The sequence below is a fragment of the Rana temporaria genome, chromosome 6 (assembly GCF_905171775.1).
Source record: "Rana temporaria chromosome 6, aRanTem1.1, whole genome shotgun sequence".
In the NCBI taxonomy this organism is placed as follows: Eukaryota; Metazoa; Chordata; class Amphibia; order Anura; family Ranidae; genus Rana; species Rana temporaria.
This window is the reverse complement of record NC_053494.1, coordinates 204,554,125-204,573,332: the sequence shown is the minus strand read 5'-3', so window position 1 is coordinate 204,573,332 and position 19,208 is coordinate 204,554,125. Positions and strand designations below refer to the sequence as shown.

At 44.1% G+C, this 19,208-nt stretch overlaps 1 protein-coding gene across 1 annotated transcript in view; it reads right to left on the bottom strand.

Moving 5' to 3' along the window:
* The window catches only part of LOC120944183 (rac GTPase-activating protein 1-like), a 113,448-nt gene that overhangs the window by 30,321 nt on the left and 63,919 nt on the right, over positions 1-19,208 (bottom strand). The window contains exons 9-10 of the mRNA XM_040358124.1: positions 13,218-13,330; positions 564-737 (exon numbers count right to left, since the gene is read on the bottom strand). Of these exons, the coding sequence (XP_040214058.1) occupies positions 564-737; positions 13,218-13,330 (287 nt within the window). The remainder of the gene's footprint in view (positions 1-563; positions 738-13,217; positions 13,331-19,208) is intronic.

The window sequence follows — 19,208 nt, the reverse complement described above, 5'->3', positions numbered from 1 at the left end:
CCTCCGCCATCGGCACACCGCCCCCCCCCCAGATGGGAATGGCCTCTTGCTGCTGCCTAATGCTCCATTCTCCACGTCTCCCGGCCGAAAACTCCTCCCAAGAGGGCTGAGACCTGAGCTTATATGGGAGGCCTGCCCACTGCCAATACCAAGTGGGGATTGGTCAGGGCTCCTCACACGAGCTCCCTGTCACTCCATTCTTGTGCCCTGCCCCTCTTCCAGATCATTCTCCCTGGAAGCAGGAGAGGCACCCCAGAACTAGAGCACAGGTTGTCACACTCACTGCTACACTAACCACTCTCTGCCCCAGATCAAAAACAAGCAGACCCAGCCTGAAGCACAGGCCTGCCTAAATTTACCTGTATTGAGTTTCCCTTGCAAAAATCCTATTCTAGCACCTACCTACAGTAGAGGGTGCTACATAAGTAAAGTAGAATAGGGAAAAGAAAGTGTATTAAAAAGGGAAGGTTCTATAAAATGTCTTGCAGCGCTTGAAGGCGTTTTGCAGTGCTCAATTATAATTCTATAAGGCCATGGAGCAAGAAGAAGGACTGTATGGTTACCTGTCCCTTTTTCAGGCCTGTGTTCTGAATAGGCAGTGAGGCTGGAGGACACAGCTTGGGGCAATAGTCTCTGCATTCGGGATGTATCAGAATTCGACAGTTCCGGCATTTCAAGGACATCTTCCCGAATCTGGTCTTGTGTCCGCAGACAGTGCACTGTTCAGCAAGGATCATCTGTGACAGGGTACGGCACATTGGAATCAGTGTCAGCATTACAGATAAGGAGAAATAAATAACAGCAACGGCATGGCAGGGATCAGTGACAGATACGTTATTAAGGATTTATATAGCTCCATTACCTCTTTCAAACAGAACTTTTACAAACAAGGTTAAACAATACCCATGCTTAAAAAGATTTACAACAAAAAACATTTCGTTTTATAGCAAAGTATATGGCAAAAAACAATATATCCTAGGAGTGAGACTCCAGCCCTAGAGAGTTTATAATCTAGACTTTTGCAACCTTTTTATCTCAAAAGGAACCCTTAAAATAATTACCAGGTCTTGGGGAACCTCAGTTAAAGCCAAAATTATTTGGGGGTCAGTGGGAAAAATGCTCCTTATATTGGTGTCCACTGGGAAAAATCCCAGAAAAATGGCCCCAGAAATTTGCAGGCACCAAATAGAAGGTAACATCAGGCACAGCTCAAGGAATGCCTACTAACCTCTTTAGGAACCTTAGTTGAAAAAGACTGATCTAAAGCACAGGTGTCAAACACAAGGCCCATGGGCCACATACAGCCCTTCAGGCCATTTCATGTGGCCCTTGCACCTCTCCAGCCCTCCTCTGGTCCTACTCCAGACCCGTACTTTCTGCTTTCAAGCAATGCATCCAGCTTCTTCCCAGCAGCAGCATAAGGAAAGGTGGGTGCACTGTGATGTAAGGGAGAGTAGGGGACTCAACTTCTGATGGTGGGGTGGCTCTTGACAACTAATGTAAAAAGGGGGGCATGCGCTGGACATCAATCTTACGGATACAACCTGCCCTTTTGAGGGCAATCATAATGCTGATTCGGCCCACGATGAAATTGAGTTCGACACCCTTGATCTAGAGGATTCAGGAGAAGAAAAAAGGTACAGCAGAAAATATTAAATGCATTCTTCCCAAGTACATGCTGTATGTACTTTGCCAGACAGTAGTGGTGCTAAATCAATACGCTGTATAAAATGTAGCCATACAAGGCTGGTCAGATAATGGAGGAAGGAACCCCCGAAACAGTAGTGGAAGAAGCCGTATTGGATCAGGAACTCTTGCATACAGTGGGGATCGAAAGTTTGGGCACCCCAGGTAAAAATTTGTATTAACGTGCATAACGAAGCCAAGGAAAGTTGGAAAAATCTGCAAAAGGCATCAAATTACAAATTAGACATTCTTATAATATGTCAAACAAAGTTAGATTTTATTTCCATCATTTACACTTTCAAAATGACAGAAAACAAAAAAATTCCGTCTGCAAAAGTTTTGGCAGAGTTAATATCTTGTACTGCCCCCTTTGGCAAGTATCACAGCTTATAAACGCTTTTTGTAGCCAGCCAAGAGTCTTTCAATTTTTGTTTGAGGTATCTTTGCCCATTCTTCCTTACAAAAGTCTTCCAGATCTTTGAGATCTCTGGGCTGTCTGTCACGCACTGCTTTTTTAAAGGTCTATCCATAGATTTTCAATTATGTTGAGGTCAGGAGATTGTGAAGGCCATGGCAAAACCTTCAGTTTACGCCTCTTGATGTAATCCCCGTGGATTTTGAGGTGTGTTTAGGATCATTATCCATTTGTAGAAGTCATCCTCTCTTTAACTTCAGCTTTCTCACAGATGGCATCAAGGTACCATCCAAAATTTGCTGAAATTTTATTGAATCCATTTTTCCTTCTACTCGTGAAATGTTCCCTGTGCCACTGGCTGCAATACAACCCCAAAGCATGATTGATCCACCCCCATGCTTCACAGTTGGACAGAGGTTCTTTTCATTAAATTCTGTGCCCTTTCTTCTCCAAACGTACCTTTGCTCATTCCGGCCAAAAAGTTCTATTTTAACCTCATCGGTCCACAGAACTTGTTTCCAAAATGCATCAGGCTGGTCTATATGTTCATTTGCAAAGTTCAAACGCTGATTTTTGTGGTGAGGACGTAGAAGAGGTTTTCTTCTGATGACTCTTCCATGAAGACCATATTTGTACAAGTATCTCTTTATAGTGGAATAGTGTACCACAACTCCAGTGTCTGCCAGATCTTTCTGGAGAGATCGTGCCGTCAAACGTGGGTTTTGAATTGTTTTTCTCACAATCCTGCGAGCTGTTCTGTCTGATATTTTTCTTGGTCTTCCAGATCTTGCTTTAACTTCTACTGTTCCTGATGACTGCCATTTCTTAATTACATTCCGAACAGAGGATATTGACATCTGAAAACACTTTGCTATCTTCTTATAGCCTTCTCCAGCTTTGTGAGCGTCAACTATTTTCAGTTTCAGTTTTCTAGACAACTGCTTAGAAGAACCCATGGTGCTGATTGTTGGGGCAAGGTCAGATGAGTCTGGGCATTTAAAACCTTTGAGACTGACATCACCTGGTCTTCCCAGACGATGATTGAGAACAATCCATGACACTGGCAGGTCTCAGCTTTGCAAAGGGGGCAGTGCATGCTATAAATTCTGCAGGGTGCCCAAAATGTTTTGTTTTCTGTCATTTTGAAAGTGTAAATGATGGAAATAAAATCTAACTTTTTTGACATATTATAAGAATGTTGTTGTGGAAATTTCAAGATGTATTTATTATGTATTGTCATAGTGTCACCCATGGTTGGTTCTCCCTCAGCCCGCTCTAGAAAGCTGACTGGGGCAGACAGACTTGTGGAGATACTTCCTGATTTGGAGAAGGGTGTTTGTGGAGGGGGGGTGTCTGCTGGCGAAAGGGCCCCTGTGTGATGCACAGATATTCGCCTTCTCGGTGCGTCCGCTCTGCAAACGCATTGTCAATTTAGCTGGTGTGCGCTCCTGTCATCTCTCAGTACCTGATCAACACTGTTTTGTGATGTGCGCCTACACCTGCAGATAAGCTCCTCCCATCAGGAACTGTATCCTATTGTTATTGATTATTGCTGTATTGTTATTGATTATTGCTGTATTGTTATTGATTATTGCTGTATTGTTATTGATTATTGCTGTATTGTATTGTTGTTGTATTGTTGTTGTATTATTTTGTTATTGCTGTATGGAATCCCTGTTGGAGGGGTTTCCATACATGGGCATCTGCTGGGTGAAGCTGACACCCTGTGAGCTCACTTCCTATGGAGGTGGTCACATGTTGTGACCTCACTTCCTACTGAGTCTTTTAATTAAACTGCCTGCAACCGTCTAAGCATTGTTCCAATCACATGTCTGTGATTGGTTCTTTTGAATGTATACACCATGTCTGATTGGCTGTTTTGTAAAGCCAACACCTTCTTTTGTTACTCAAATTGACATAAATAAAGGGAAAAGGGGCTTGAAGTCAGAAGAGATGATGACAGAGCTGAATGGAATGAGAACATGCTGGTGTGAGGTCTCTTGCTTGTATGAATGGCAGAGAATGATGGTGAGTGAATCTATTTAGCTTAAATATGCATTATTTCATTAAGATGGATTCTGTGCTTAATAGCACAGGGCAAAATGGCGGTGTGCTCTGCGTACAGCCCAGCTTTTTGCCACGACAGTTAATTGGCGGGCCAGAATGTAGGAGCAGACTGGGCCCCTTTGGGTATCGGTTATGTTCCGATGCGTGGGGGACTCTTCTCTACGAAAGAATAAATTTGACGTTTTAATGAAATAATGCTTGTGCGATTGGACGTATGTATGTGTGCGATTGGACGTGTGTATGTGTGCGATTGGACGTGTGTGCATGTATGATTTTGTCATAGTCTAAAAGTTTGATTTGGATGTGTGTGTGTGTGTGTTTAGGATTGGATATGTGTATGATTGCGTGCGTTTGTGAAATTGAGTGGATTTGATTGTACATGTATGTATGTATGAATTATGTGTGTATGCCTGGATGCTGTATGATTGAACAGATTGAAGTTATGTGCCCATGGTATACAGTAAAGCTGTTTGGAAAAGCTATTGTGTAAGACAGCAGCATTATGCCATGTGCTTTGGTGGGGGAAGGGCGATTTGTTTGAGCAGCATGGCTTTTAAACATGGCTTCTCTGGCCATGAGGGTCGGGGGAAGGGCGGTTTGTTTGGGCCACCATGCGGCGGACAGTGTTGAATCTCTGTGTTTCTTGAGTGTACAATTTTTAGAGCAAAAGTCATGTGTAATATGTTCATGATCTATGTGAGGAATAGAAATTAATAAATTGTGATTTTTACCTTTGTATGGGACCAAAAGACATGTCCGCATAAGTGTGGCTGAACTGTGATTGAATTGTTTGGCTGATGAAGGAAACATGTGCTTTAGTGGGGGAGGGGTGATTTGTTTGGTGTGCCATGAGGCTCGGGGGGGGATGGGCAACCAGCATGGCTGTCCCATCACTGAGTCAAAGTTGGTAACCCTCTGTAAACAATAGCAGGCGTTTTAAATGATGTGACCTGAGTATATTTTTTGAATGGCTTGTTACAAGAGCATGAAGAGTTTTTTTTTTTTAAGATTTTAAATGTGACCTCACTGTGAATTTCTTAAATGGCTTGTTATGAAAGGTGATGCCACAGTGTGTACATGAACTTTGAAAAAAGTGTTTTTGTTTTAATGTTGCGCATGTATCTGAAATTTTTTGAATGTGCTGTGTTGGCAAAAGGTCCGATTTGAAGCAGCCTCAAATGCGGCTCTGGGAGGGAGGGGTGACTAGTGTTGAATCCCTGGGCTCATTGTGAGGGGTTCCCACCATCCCTGGGCTCATTGTGAGGGGTTCCCACCATCCCTGGGCTCATTGTGAGGGGTTCCCACCATAAAAAGGTCCGATTTGAAGGAGCCTAAAGTGTGTGCCTTGTTGGTTGGTTGTTTTTAGAAAATGTTTTTGGTGTTCGTTTTTGATGTCCCATGTTTTGTTTTTGTGGAGATAGATTCCAGGCAGGTTTTTGAAAACTGCATCTGGCAGCCATCTTGTTTGGCGGCCATTTTGGGAGGTGAAGTCTGTTTGGTCTTTGGGCCGTCCTATAGGAGAAGGTGCAGCCACCTTTCTTTGGGGTGTCATACCATGTGACCGCAGTGGAATTTCGCAGCCTTTGGGGCAGATTTTTGTTTTCCTTTGTGTAGTATGGTCTGTCCTTTGGCAGACAGGTGCGAGGCGCAGTTCAAGCGTAAATGGCGCCATTGTTGCTGGCCATTTTTGAGATATAGTTTAAGCGCTATCTTTTGAATTGTGCTTGCGTGCTAGGGCTAATTTATATAAAAGATCTGACTAACCTACCGGCTGACTTTGCAGTATGAGTGGAGGCTTTTGTGTAAGAATTTTGTTTTTTGGTGAAAAGACTGCTTTGCATGCACTGAATTTTGATGGATTGTGGAACTGGCTTTGAATGCATTTTTGTGCACAGCGATGTGCGTTTTGTTTTTGAAGATCGTAGAGTCAACTCCTATTCTGCAGATGGGAGGAGATTGTTTTACCTTTCCTGAACCAAAAGAATTTTGTTTTAAAAGGAGAAAGGCAGAAGAGAGTCAGTTCTGGCTTTGTTTACTATTGGATAATACTTCCAGGGGATATTTGTGGTCCATGGAGTTTTTTTTGATGAAGATAGACTTCCCCTCCCCTCCCCTCCCTCTTCCTGTCATTATGTAAATAAACCAGAATTGGGTTTTAAGAGCTGAGCATACAACAAAGTCCTTTTTCAGCATTTATATATAAGCAGGAAGTCGGTGGGAGGAGTTTTTGAAGTCTTCTGAAAGATTAGCAATGGTATTTGTGTCCTGAAAGGACAACGGAAAATATTTTGGCGCTTTTAAAGGTTTTTGTGAAGTGTTATACTGTAAATACAGTTTTGGGTATTTTAGAGCAAACAGGGGGGCTTCACCATTATTGTTGTGACATCTAGACGCAGGTAGAAAGAAGCCATATTGTTTTGAAAAGTGGAGGATTTCATGGTGCGTTGTAGTTTGTGTGACAAACACATTTTTAGAGGCTTTATATCGTGAGACAGGTCAGGCCGTGTACAATAATCGGAATTCCTGTGCGCGATTGTATTAGCATAAATGTGAGGAGTAGTACGCTACTTGCCCTGCTAAGGCCGTGTAGAATAATCGGAATGCAGGGATCGGTTATGATTTTAAAGGCGCAAGCCATAACCGCTCCGAAAATAAGCGCATTGGTTTTCTGGACGCAGATTCACCAATAAAAAGCGATTAATCGTCATGGGATGTGCCGCCCATGTAGTGCACCAGTCAGACAGCTGCACGCATATGAAGTCTGGGTTCGGGGCTCCGGACATGAGACCCCTTAAAGAATGACATAGGTGGTCAGAGGGTACAGTAAGGTGTACTCCTTTGGAAGGTACTCTGGCTGGAGGTATGAGACCTCAGAATAAAGATACCTTGAATGTAGTTCAGATATGGCTTCAGAAATCTGTAATGATGAGTATGGATGGAGGCGTGGTACACGCTTTGGTGACTCTCAAAGGAGAGCTATACATAGCCGGTCTATGCAAGGCTCTCACGCTATTCTCATATTTTCCCATTGTATTTTCTTCTATTGCTGAAAGTGAAGGCAGATTTCCAACGGGTTTTTGTTTTTTTTCATTTTTGTTTTGGATACTATGAATATCTCCCCCACATTTGTATATGAATGTTTGTATGTAGTAACGTGAATATGTTCGAATTTACCGCGGCGATCCTTAGATGCGTCGCGGCTGTAGTATTTTTGTAGAAACGGGGAAAGTAAGAGTTACACAGAGTTTCGTTTGAATCGATTTTGAAAGAATGTCATTGAAAATTTACAGGAATGTCATTTTTGTTTGCCATTCTCTGCAGGATAAATATGAGGGATGAAGTAATGATTTCTGTTTAAGTATTTTTCAGGTCCAAGAAGTTTCTAGAAGTTTCTGTACATAGAGAGCAGGTGTATATAGACAGCTGTACACATGGATAAATACGAGTCTAAGAAGGTTTAAAGGATCATAGGCTATTTCATTGTTTCTTCTTCCTCCAGTCTGTAATGAGGAAGAAAATGGGGGGATAAATAAATGTAAAAGTGACAGTTTTTCGAACTAATAACACTAATCTTTCTAATTCTAATCAAGTTTGTGCCAAGACTGTCTTTCTTTGATAGAATTTGAATCGGCAAGCAGCAGTCTGGTGAAGTAGGTTCCCATTTTAGATGAACCTGCCAATGGTTCCAGGTATTACAGGAGATGGTAAGGTATTACAGGCGACAGGGAGACATGCACAGATTGCGCAGTGAACACAGTCCCGAGGTCGGGGTTATTGTCATAAGGTTTGTTTGGAGGTCAACCGAAACCAGGGTCGTACTCCCCTCACCGGCTGTCACGTCGATTCTCAGGTGATGGGGAGAGTGCGATCACTGTAACATGAACCTCAAAGGGGTTCAGGAGAGGCTCTCCTGGACCCCGACACGGTAATTGGTTTTCATTTTTCCCAACCAGGTGACTGGGTCGTTTGTAAAGAAGCTTGATGGATGAGACCACGCCAGCCACTGCAAGAAGCGGCTCCTCCACATCAAATAAATGAGTAGTATCTTCGTTTATTTTGTGTTTGTTTAGTACATTTTAGCAGAGGCAACGATGAAAAGCATCCCAAGTTATTATTTAAAGTCTATTCTATGACTAATTAAGAAAGTGAACGGGACGGATTGCGGGGTCTGTTCTGAGTCTCCACCGAGCTTTAGTGCCCAGTGATGACAGCGGTACATGCTATTTATGACGTTATGATTGGTATGAGGATTATTGACAAACTAGTGAAGACTCCGAACAGACATTTGTCAATAGAATTTAATGAGATGTCTTTAGAGGGTAGAATTGTTTTTTTGTTTTTATGGCTCTGTTCTTCAGTTGGGTATCTATAGCTTATTAAGGAAATTCCCCCAATGCAAGAGGTTCATGTGTGGTGGTGAAGCTGTCCCAGCATCCTATATCGCGGCCGATCGCAAGGATCTGATGGCGCAAGAGAAAGTAGGGATGTCAGGGACAGCAAGACGGGAATTGTTCACCAACCCGGACCAGGTCTGGGCATGGTTTCCTGCATGTACAAGGGGGGGGGGGCTTGAGCTTATGATACGATTGAACAATTCACACCTATTGAGGATGGAATGTTTCATATGACTGTTGAAGCTACAAGGAAGTTCTCGCGGTCCAAGGGCGGTTTCTGGGAATTTACAAGTAAAGATTGTTATACCTGGATTGGGGATACTGGGGATTGGAGTTCAGGCCCATATGGATAAGGTTTGGGTCCCTGCAAGGCAGAGCCAGAGCTGTAGCTAAGTGAAGGTTGGGAATCTTTGGGGATTAATTTTTATTTTACAGCGGATCGTGGTTGATGGAAATGGGAATATATATACTCATGTCGTTTTTATTTCTATTCTTTCTATGTCGTGATGAGGCGCTCCTGTTGCCTGATTGGACGCGTGACCAGAGCCGGAGCAGATGACCACATTTTCCTTGATGAGACGCCCCGAAGCCGGATCCACGTACAAGACACAGAGGACCCCAGACCGATCGATTACTACAGCTCACCAAGTTGTGTCCTCCTTATAAGTCTACATGTCAAGCCGTGTTTTCCTTTTTATGGACTGTAAAGACTGATTTAGATCTAGGTGTAAGAAGACTATCAAGATTGGAAGGACAAATGGGAGCAATATGACAAAAAGGGAGGACTGTTGTGGAAATTTCAAGATGTATTTATTATGTATTGTCATAGTGTCACCCATGGTTGGTTCTCCCTCAGCCCGCTCTAGAAAGCTGACTGGGGCAGACAGACTTGTGGAGATACTTCCTGATTTGGAGAAGGGTGTTTGTGGAGGGGGGGTGTCTGCTGGCGAAAGGGCCCCTGTGTGATGCACAGATATTCGCCTTCTCGGTGCGTCCGCTCTGCAAACGCATTGTCAATTTAGCTGGTGTGCGCTCCTGTCATCTCTCAGTACCTGATCAACACTGTTTTGTGATGTGCGCCTACACCTGCAGATAAGCTCCTCCCATCAGGAACTGTATCCTATTGTTATTGATTATTGCTGTATTGTTATTGATTATTGCTGTATTGTTATTGATTATTGCTGTATTGTTATTGATTATTGCTGTATTGTTATTGATTATTGCTGTATTGTTGTTGTATTATTTTGTTATTGCTGTATGGAATCCCTGTTGGAGGGGTTTCCATACATGGGCATCTGCTGGGTGAAGCTGACACCCTGTGAGCTCACTTCCTATGGAGGTGGTCACATGTTGTGACCTCACTTCCTACTGAGTCTTTTAATTAAACTGCCTGCAACCGTCTAAGCATTGTTCCAATCACATGTCTGTGATTGGTTCTTTTGAATGTATACACCATGTCTGATTGGCTGTTTTGTAAAGCCACCACCTTCTTTTGTTACTCAAATTGACATAAATAAAGGGAAAAGGGGCTTGAAGTCAGAAGAGATGATGACTGAGAGCTGAATGGAATGAGAACATGCTGGTGTGAGGTCTCTTGCTTGTATGAATGGCAGAGAATGATGGTGAGTGAATCTATTTAGCTTAAAAATGCATTATTTCATTAAGATGGATTCTGTGCTTAATAGCACAGGGCAAAATGGCGGTGTGCTCTGCGTACAGCCCAGCTTTTTGCCACGACAATGTCTAATCTGTAATTTGATGCCTTTTGGAGATTTTTCCATCTTTCCTTGGCTTCGTTATGCACATTAATACAAATTTTTACCTGAGGCGCCCAAACTTTCAATCCCCACTGTAGTTTGGCAGTAGGTAGAGAAGGAAGCAGTGCTGGATCACAAATCTGTGTATAAGGTGACTGCAGTGCCCACCAAATGCTGCGACTGTGCCATCAAATGCTGCCAGTGTGCCCCAAACGTTGCCCCCCGCATGCCCATCTGCCTGGCCCTTACCTTGTCTCGGGTCGGCAGCGGGTGACGGTGTCCTCCATTTCTTTTTTTTTTTTTTTCTCAATCAAAGGTCCTCCATTTCTTCCTCCACGAGGAAGACTTCTCCCGCCCGCTCCTCCTCTCATCCTTCCAAGCCTGCCGCTTCAGCCAATCAGGTGACTAGTAACCAGACCTGGTGAACCTGATTGGCTGAGAGGCGGGTCAGTGTTAGGGAAGCGATTCCCTAACAGCACTGTTATTCAGATGGCGGGCGCTCAACAGGGGGCCGGACACCTCAATAGTGGGCGGCAGCGGCGACAATACATAGATTCATGCAATGCACAAATCTACATATTGTTAATTGATGTGTGCAGGAGAGAGGGGGCGGCACTCCTGCACCCACTATGGATTCCCTGACACTGGGTGACAGTATAGGGGAGATTAGCTAAAAATGGTGCACACAGAATCAGGTAGAGCTGTGCATAGTAACCAATCAGCTTGGCAAGGAAAGAAAAGAGAACACCACAAATAGGCAATTACAGCTTCCAAATGCTTAGAGCTCACTAAAGAGAACATACAGCCCCACCTAGTGGCTAAAAAAAGAAACGACAGTGCCAATAGAGCATTAAAGGGGTCTAATTCATGGTTTCTGACAATAATGATCTAGTATGCTATGCACACTAGCTCATTATGTCTTTGTCTTGCAGGGTATTTATTTTTGTAGTTTCGTTACAGAGGGTTTACTTCCTCTTTAATACTGCACACTTCAAAAGGAAGATAGTACAGTAATAAACCACCATTGAGTAACCAACAGCATTCTACCCAAATATCCTATCTATAATCAGATCTACTGGGGCCAAGCCTGGTGCATCAAGCCAACCTCCCCAAACCCCTTCAAATTTAGCAGGGCATTCACGATGCTGGTAAATAACCTTTTCATATCCTATAGTACCCATATGGTCTAGCCATTCCTTAAGGGTTGGGGGGGGGGGGTGCTTTACCAGTGGAGGAGAATCTTTTTTGTGCCAGGCTCTGGAAACTGCTTCCTTAGTAAATGCATCTAGTATAATATCAAAAACTCCCAGCAGACAACGGCTGGGGTCAGAAGGGATGTCTGTCTGTTCGGAATACTCTATTGACCATTTAAAGAACAGATGTTCAGTGAAACCAAACCGTTTTTTAGCGCAATTAGAATACTTGGGACTGAAAAATGTAAATGAAGGAACTTGTGGAATGTACTCAAAAATCAAACTCACAATTTTTATATATTTATTTAATATATATATATATATATATATATATATATATATATATATATATATATATATATATATATATAATATATATATATATAATATATATACACACATATACACATATACACATACACACACACACACACACCAGTTCGAAAATGAATTCAACCACAACTTCTTAGTCCAGGCACTGGAATCATCATCAGGTGTTATAAAACACCTCTTACTGCTTTTGGGGCTGCTCCTCAAAAGATTGGTAAAAAAACTCCAAATGGCATACAACCAAGAAGAGCACACACTAGCAAGCCCAACAGGTTTGACAAAGAAGGAAGTCCTTTGACACTGCTTGTATATCAAGACATCGCTTGTATATCAAGTCAAAAATGTATTAAAAAAAATTGGCTTGTCTTGCAAAACGCTCTCAAACCAAGTTACTCTCAAACCAAGGTTTTACTGCATAAGGTGACAGCATGCATCTTGTAAGATGGTAGAGGAGGAAAAGGTAACAGTGTGCGCCCTCTCAGATAGCAACGCAGGACGGGGTGCTGGATCAATAAACTGTATATGATAAAGGTAACTATGGGCCAGATTCACAGAATAGATACGACGGCGTATCTCCTGATACACCGTCTTATCTCTTGTCGTATCTATGCGACTGATTCTAGAATCAGTTCTGCATAGATAGCCCTAAGATCCGACAGGTGTAATTGACTTACACCGTCGGATCTTAGGATTCAGTACCTCGGCCGCCGCTGGGTGGAGTTTGCGTCGTTTTCCAGCGTCGAGTATGCAAATTAGCAGTTACGGCGATCCACAAAGGTTTTTGTGTTCGTTACGTCGGCGCAAGTCTTTTTTTCCCGTCGCAAAGTTAAGTGTGCTATTAACATGGTGTAAAATTACTCCACCATGTTAAAGTATTTTCCTGGCGCAAGTACGTTACGCACGTCGCGATTCACAAACACGTCGGGCCGCCGTAATTTCACGCAAAGCACGTCGGGAAAATTGCGAACGGAGCATGCGCAGAACGTCCAGCGCGGGAGCGCGCCTAATTTAAATGGTACACGCCCCATTTGAATTGGGCGGGCTTGCGCCAGACGGGTTTACGTTACACCGCCGCAAGTTTACAGGTAAGTGCTTTGTGAATCAGGCACTTACACTGAAAACTTGCGGCGGTGTAACGTAAACGGGTTACGGTGCGCCTCCGCAATTGTACCTGAATCTGGCCCTATGTGCCTTGCTGGAGTTGAGGAGGAAGAGGTGCGGGATTCAGTTGGCTGTAATACAACAGAGTATGCATCATCAGATAATGGAGGAGGAAGCAAGATAGGTCTTACATTTAAAGTAAGTTGGAGAAAAGGAGGAAGGCAAGTTGGAATGTAAAGGTTTCATTAACAGAACATTATAAATTTTGCCTTACGGTTTTGGAGAGGAAGACATGTGCCTGTCCCGGGACTTGCATTGATAGGGGAGCAACATCTGGTTCCAGCTCCTGCTCCGCCTCATTGATCTGCGGTAGCGCAGAAGACTGATCTAGGAATGAGAGAATACACATACATAAACTATGTGGTATGGTATGTGATCTTGTGAGTTGGGTCTGTGCTTTTATCTCCACCTTCCAATACAAGTGTTTTTATTTGTGACCTTTAAAAATGAAAACCTTATTTTCTAGAAAGCCATAATTTTCATAAGCAAATCATGACTTTTACATAGACAGTCTAGACTTGTCCCATCCCCTCCAACATGCAAGACTCCGGTATCGCCAACCATATTTAAAAAGGACCCAATAATATTTAAAAGGCATGGTTGGTGGGAAGGGCAGCCCAGCTCTGGAGGGCCAGTGATTGGTGAAAAGAGCAGGTCACACCTGTAGGGACAATGATTGGTGGAAAGGGCAGCCCAGCCCAGTAGAACCAATTAGTGGGAAGGGCAGCCCAGTCCTGAGGGGGTCAAAGATTGGTGGGAAGGGCAGCCCAGTCCTGGAGGGTCAAAGATTGGTGGAAAGGGCAGCCCGGTCCTGGAGAGACAATGATTGGTGGAAAGGGCAGCCCAGCTCTGGAGGGCCAGTGATTAGTGAAAAAGAGCAGGTCACACCTGTAGGGACAATGATTGGTGGAAAGGGCAGCCCAGCCCAGTAGGACCAATTAGTGGGAAGGGCAGCACAGTCCTGGAGGGTCAAAGATTGGTGGGAAGGGCAGCCCAGTCCTGGAGGGTCAAAGATTGGTGGGAAGGGCAGCCCAGTCCTGGAGGGTCAAAGATTGGTGGGAGGGGGAGCCCCGTCCTGGAGGGTCAAAGATTGGTGGGAAGGGCAGCCCGGTCCTGGAGGGTCAAAGATTGGTGGGAAGGGCAGGCCAGCCGTGGAGGGACAATAATTGGTGGAAGCGCAGCCCAGCCGTGGAGGGACAATAATTGGTGGAAGGGCAGCCCAGCCGTGGAGGGACAATAATTGGTGGAAGAGCAGACCAGCCCTGAAAGGACAATGATTGGCTCCTGCAGGCAAAAAGGTATTCACCTCAGCCTCCAGCGAATATTTAATTAAACAGCCAAGATCAGCCTGCAGGCAAGGCCTTCCTCGAAGAAGCCAGGGTTGATCTGCCACCCCAAAGGAATCCTACTACATTTGTACCCACCCGGGAAGGACCAAGCTGTCCAGTGAAATCCATCTTCGAGGAGTTCCTGCCTCCACCAATCCCCCATCTTTGATTGTGGTGAGGAGGATAAAGGACCGCACAGATTTTGACCCACTGTTGGACTTGCTGGCACCAGATTTAAGCATCTGTAGTACCCCTACAGGAAGATAGGCCTGAACAGAAGGCTCCACTTGTTCCTACGCCGCCCTCTTGGACGGTTATGGGAGAGCGTGATTTCTTGGAAGAGACCGAAAATCAACCAATTCGAGTTACTCCCATTTTTGGAGCTTAAGGTCCCCTGTTTATGCCTCCTTCCGCCACAGGAACCTCAGTCTGCTAATTTGGCCCAATAGATTATCCTGGGTACAAATATTACCATCCACCTGACGCACGGTTCACTTCCGAGACACAGATTACCCGCTTCGCTCAGTTACAGTGCTAAATGGAGATCTATCAGGAGTACCTATTACAGGAGAACATTTCCCTATTCCCTGGAATAATTGTTTTTACAATTGGAGGAAGAAAGACCCAAGATCGATAGTAGGGCCATGTGGGAGAAAATGTTTATCCCCGAAGACTTGCAAAGCTTTTCCCAACAAAACGAATATGTGTAGACAGAGTTTTTCAGACTCTATAAGTGCTACAATACCAGAAGCCACATCTACATGGACTAGGTAGAAAACCTGATGGTTGCCCGGTTGTGCACCATGTCCTAGGATTCCACCCCACCTCGGGAACAGACGTTTTTTTTTTTTGCTGGATCCCGAATATTATGTTTAAACGGTTACCATTTTTATGTGTATGTTAATGTAGAACTATGAGAAAAACTTTTTTTGTATAGAGTAATGGAGGGTCATAACCCCTGTCAGTTTATTTTTTGCCATCTATGTCCCATTGAGGAGATTTCTCTTCACTTCCCGTCCCATAACCAAAACAGGAACCAAGAGTAAAACCCTGTAAATTAAAGGGAATCCCTTGGGAACCTACAGGTCACCAGAACTAGTGTCCCCATTGGAAGATTTTCCCTCTATTACTTTTCTGGGGACAACCCAAAATTTGGGATTTTCTTTGACTTTCAATTATAATGGTAAACAGGACATATAGAGTAGAGAGGGGTGAATCTCCCCAACGGGGTCACAAAAAAGCAATAAATCCATCTCCACTATTCATCAGAAAGAGGGTTTGCCTTTAGCTGCACTTTATTATTATTATTATGCTGTCATTGTGTTGGCATCTCTTCCAGGCTTTGACACAGCCTAGACGACTTGCCTCTAAGGGGGAGGAATGTAGCCAGGTTAAAATGTCAGTCGCTGTCCCGGCCGAGAGGGTAAGAGTTGATGCCCGTCCTGTTTTTTTGGTCTTTTAGCGGGAACCGGCTGAGATTCTAATCATTAATGGGCAGGCTGAATGTACCAAACTGATTGATCGACTTGGGTACAACCAGCCTGTCTCATTCGCATCAGGTTATCGCAAGTGGCTGCTCTAGTCGCCAGCAATAATCATCGCATTTTCCCGCCTGCTCCCATCCCAGCGGGGAGAAGACAATGGCCCGCTGTCTATGCTGATGGGGAAATCGTGTGAATTTCCTGCAACTTGTGGCTGCAGGAAATTTGCACCGTCTATGGCCTACCAAAGGAATTTGGAGTTTCAAAAGTTACCAGGTGAGTCAATTGATTTAGATTCTTCTTACTAGTTTGCTTGCAGAGAGATGCATGGAGAGCTGGGTGAATGTACCCATGTAGATGATTCACCAGGAGCCTGCTGTAGGTAGTAGACATGTGCGATCCGTTTCATTACAAAATCGAAATTTGGATGCATCCGAATCACAATAGTAAAACATTTCCATTATTCTTGAATTAATTTAAACTAAAACAAATTCAAATGTAAGAATTTGTTTCATTTGGGTGACATGATGCAGTAACCAGTGGTGGCTGGTGCTCAAAATTGTTGTGGGGGGTTGGGTGAGGGGGGGCAAACAAACTTCAAAATGTAACCGTTAGGAATGCAGGACTGTAAATAGCCATTTATCAGGCGATTATGTATTACTGCTAGACAAAACAGTACCCATCTATTGCACTTTGACATTTCAAGTAAAATAAAATAAAACCACTTAACATAAAAAGGTGTCCTCATCAGAGCCCTCTTTTACATCAGATGTCCCAATCAATCAGAGTACCCCCCCCCCCCCTAGCAGGTGTCCTTTACATCAGATGTCTTCCCCCCCCCCCCCCGTACTCACAGCAAGTCGCCTTCCATCCACCTTTGGACCAGCTGGGATGAGTCAGAGAAACCGGAAGTAAAGTCACGGGACGTGCAAATCACTATCCACAGCAGGTAACAATGCTATAGAGGGAGTGTTCTGGGCGCAGAGATTAGCCCCCTGTGGACTTTCTAAAGGAAGCCAATAGAGCTTCGTGTTTACAATCATGTGATTGCAATCACATCATGCTTCCCATACACCTGTATGTCCGGTGCCCCACACACACACACACACACTTTAAAAGACCAGTATTTATTTATTTTTTATTAGTAGCATTGTTAATAACAATGAATTAATGTGCATTAATTTGTTTTATTCACACAAGACCGGCGCAGTAGTCTTAAAAGGCAACATTTTTTTTTTTTTTTTTTTTTTAGCTTTGGATGGAGTGGAGAGGGATTAGAACACCTGTCAGTGCTTCCAAGATTTATTGGTCTTGTTCAGCATTATCATTGAAAGCGAAAGAATATATCTCAAATTTTGGCTTGTTCCCAGAAAAGTAATAGGAGGGGAAATCTTCCAATGGGGACACTAGTTCTGGTGATCTGGGGGTCTCCAAAGAGATTTTGTTGTACGAAAATGTACCCAACTTTACTAACCTCTTCATTTTCGATAGGAGACTAGCATAGCTCACAACTGTGCTCACAAAATGTGTCACTTAGTGTCCAAATTTATCCTCCACAATGTCGCAGTCCCTCATAATAAAAAAAACCCTGATCGCCGCCATTACTAGTAAAAAATAAAAAAAAGTCCCTAAATCTATCCCATAGTTTGTAGATGCAATAGACCAATCAATATACAGCAATTTTTTTTTTTACCAAAAATATTTAGCAGATTACAAATTGGACTAAACGAATGAAGAAATTCGATTTTTTACATATTTTTATTGGATATGTTTTATAGCATAAAGTAAAAAATATTGTTCTGTCTTCAGAATTGTTGCTAGCACAAAAAATAAAAAACCGCAGAGGTGATCAAATAGCACCAAAAGAAAGCTTTATTTGTGTGTGTGTGTGTGTGTGTGGGGGGGACGCAAATTTTGTTTGGGTACAAGGTCGCACGGCCGTGCAACTGTCAGTTAAAGCGACGCAGTGCCATATCGCAAAAAATGCTCTGGTCATTAAGGGGGTAAAACCTTCCGGGGCTGAAATGGTTAAAAAATTCCCATCAGACTCTGCTAAACCACATTTATCTGGCCCCATCTGCTCACGTATGCTCGGCTAGCTTTACATGTTGATCATTGTTTGTGCAATGTATAGAAGCGCTGACACGGCGGAGCTTGTGGTAAATGACCCCCATCTCCACAGTACGAGTGGCAGAACTAATCCCCCACTTACACGAGCATAATGCCCCCGCCAGGATGCCGTCTGCAGAGCACGGAGCTCCGTGTCAGAAGGGAGCAGCCCGCAGGCTAATGTACCTTCTCATTACACGAGTCTACGTTCTCTCCCTCCGTTCTGCCTTCGCTTAGCAGTTTCAGTGGAGAAACACTTAATAACATATTGTGACTGTTCCGTACATTAAGGGAACAAATACAAAGACGCTGCGTCCCTGCGAGGCTTCCGAAGATCAGAAAACATCGCTATGCTGGTGGGAGAGCGGAGACTACCGAGATCAGAACAATAGAGGTTACAGACGGGTGTTAGGGAGATTTTAACAGTTATTCCAGTCTGTTGAAGCCGTTCAGCATATTAAATTCCTGTACATAGGGCTTCGTGAATGGAGCAAGAGTGTTTGTGCAGCATAGCGAGCTGATCTTTATGGTAAGAGCGATTAAAATGAAACCCAACTTCAAGTTAAAAAATAAAAAATTATATAATTTAGCGCCTATGTAGTTTTAGTACTGGTGCTAGTTACATTTAAGGGTAGATCAGAGCGTAGTTAAACTCTGATCCAGATTGTTAGTAGCAAAATACGGTCTCCGTCTCGGCTTGGCTGTGCTGTGAGCCCATTCTGCTGGACTGGGGTGTTCTTCCAGCCCCGGTGCTGCAGGTGGCAGCAGTGGAGTCAAGGTTTGGGTGCTCTTCCCAGCAGCCAATCATGGGGTGCTCTTCCCAGCAGCCAATCATGGGGGTTTGTCCTCGCTGTGCATGCTGGGGAGGGATATTTATGGGGCAGACATTGGTTCTGGGTCTTCTTCGTCCAGTGTGGCACCCACCTTTAGGGTGGCCACATCACTGCGCCCCGGCGTTATGGCCTACCTGGCCGTGGCGTGCGTGCCACGTGGTGTTCCTGGTTCCGGGGCCATGCTGACCCGAGGCATCTGAACAGCGACTGAGACCCAGTGAGTGACTGGGTTCCCACTTTGAAGATCCCAAGCTGTACTGCTGTTCGGTGGGGAGTCAGTCTGAGGAGCGCCATTGAGAGGCTGGAGGTCCAAAAGGGCCTGGACAAACCACCGGGGATCGAGGTAACCGGACACCAAGGGATTGATCACCTGTCAGTCGGTACCTGGGCGACAAGTTGAAGGAGATCCAGACGTAACTCAAGTAAGGAGGCATATCTCCAAGAATTCAACCCA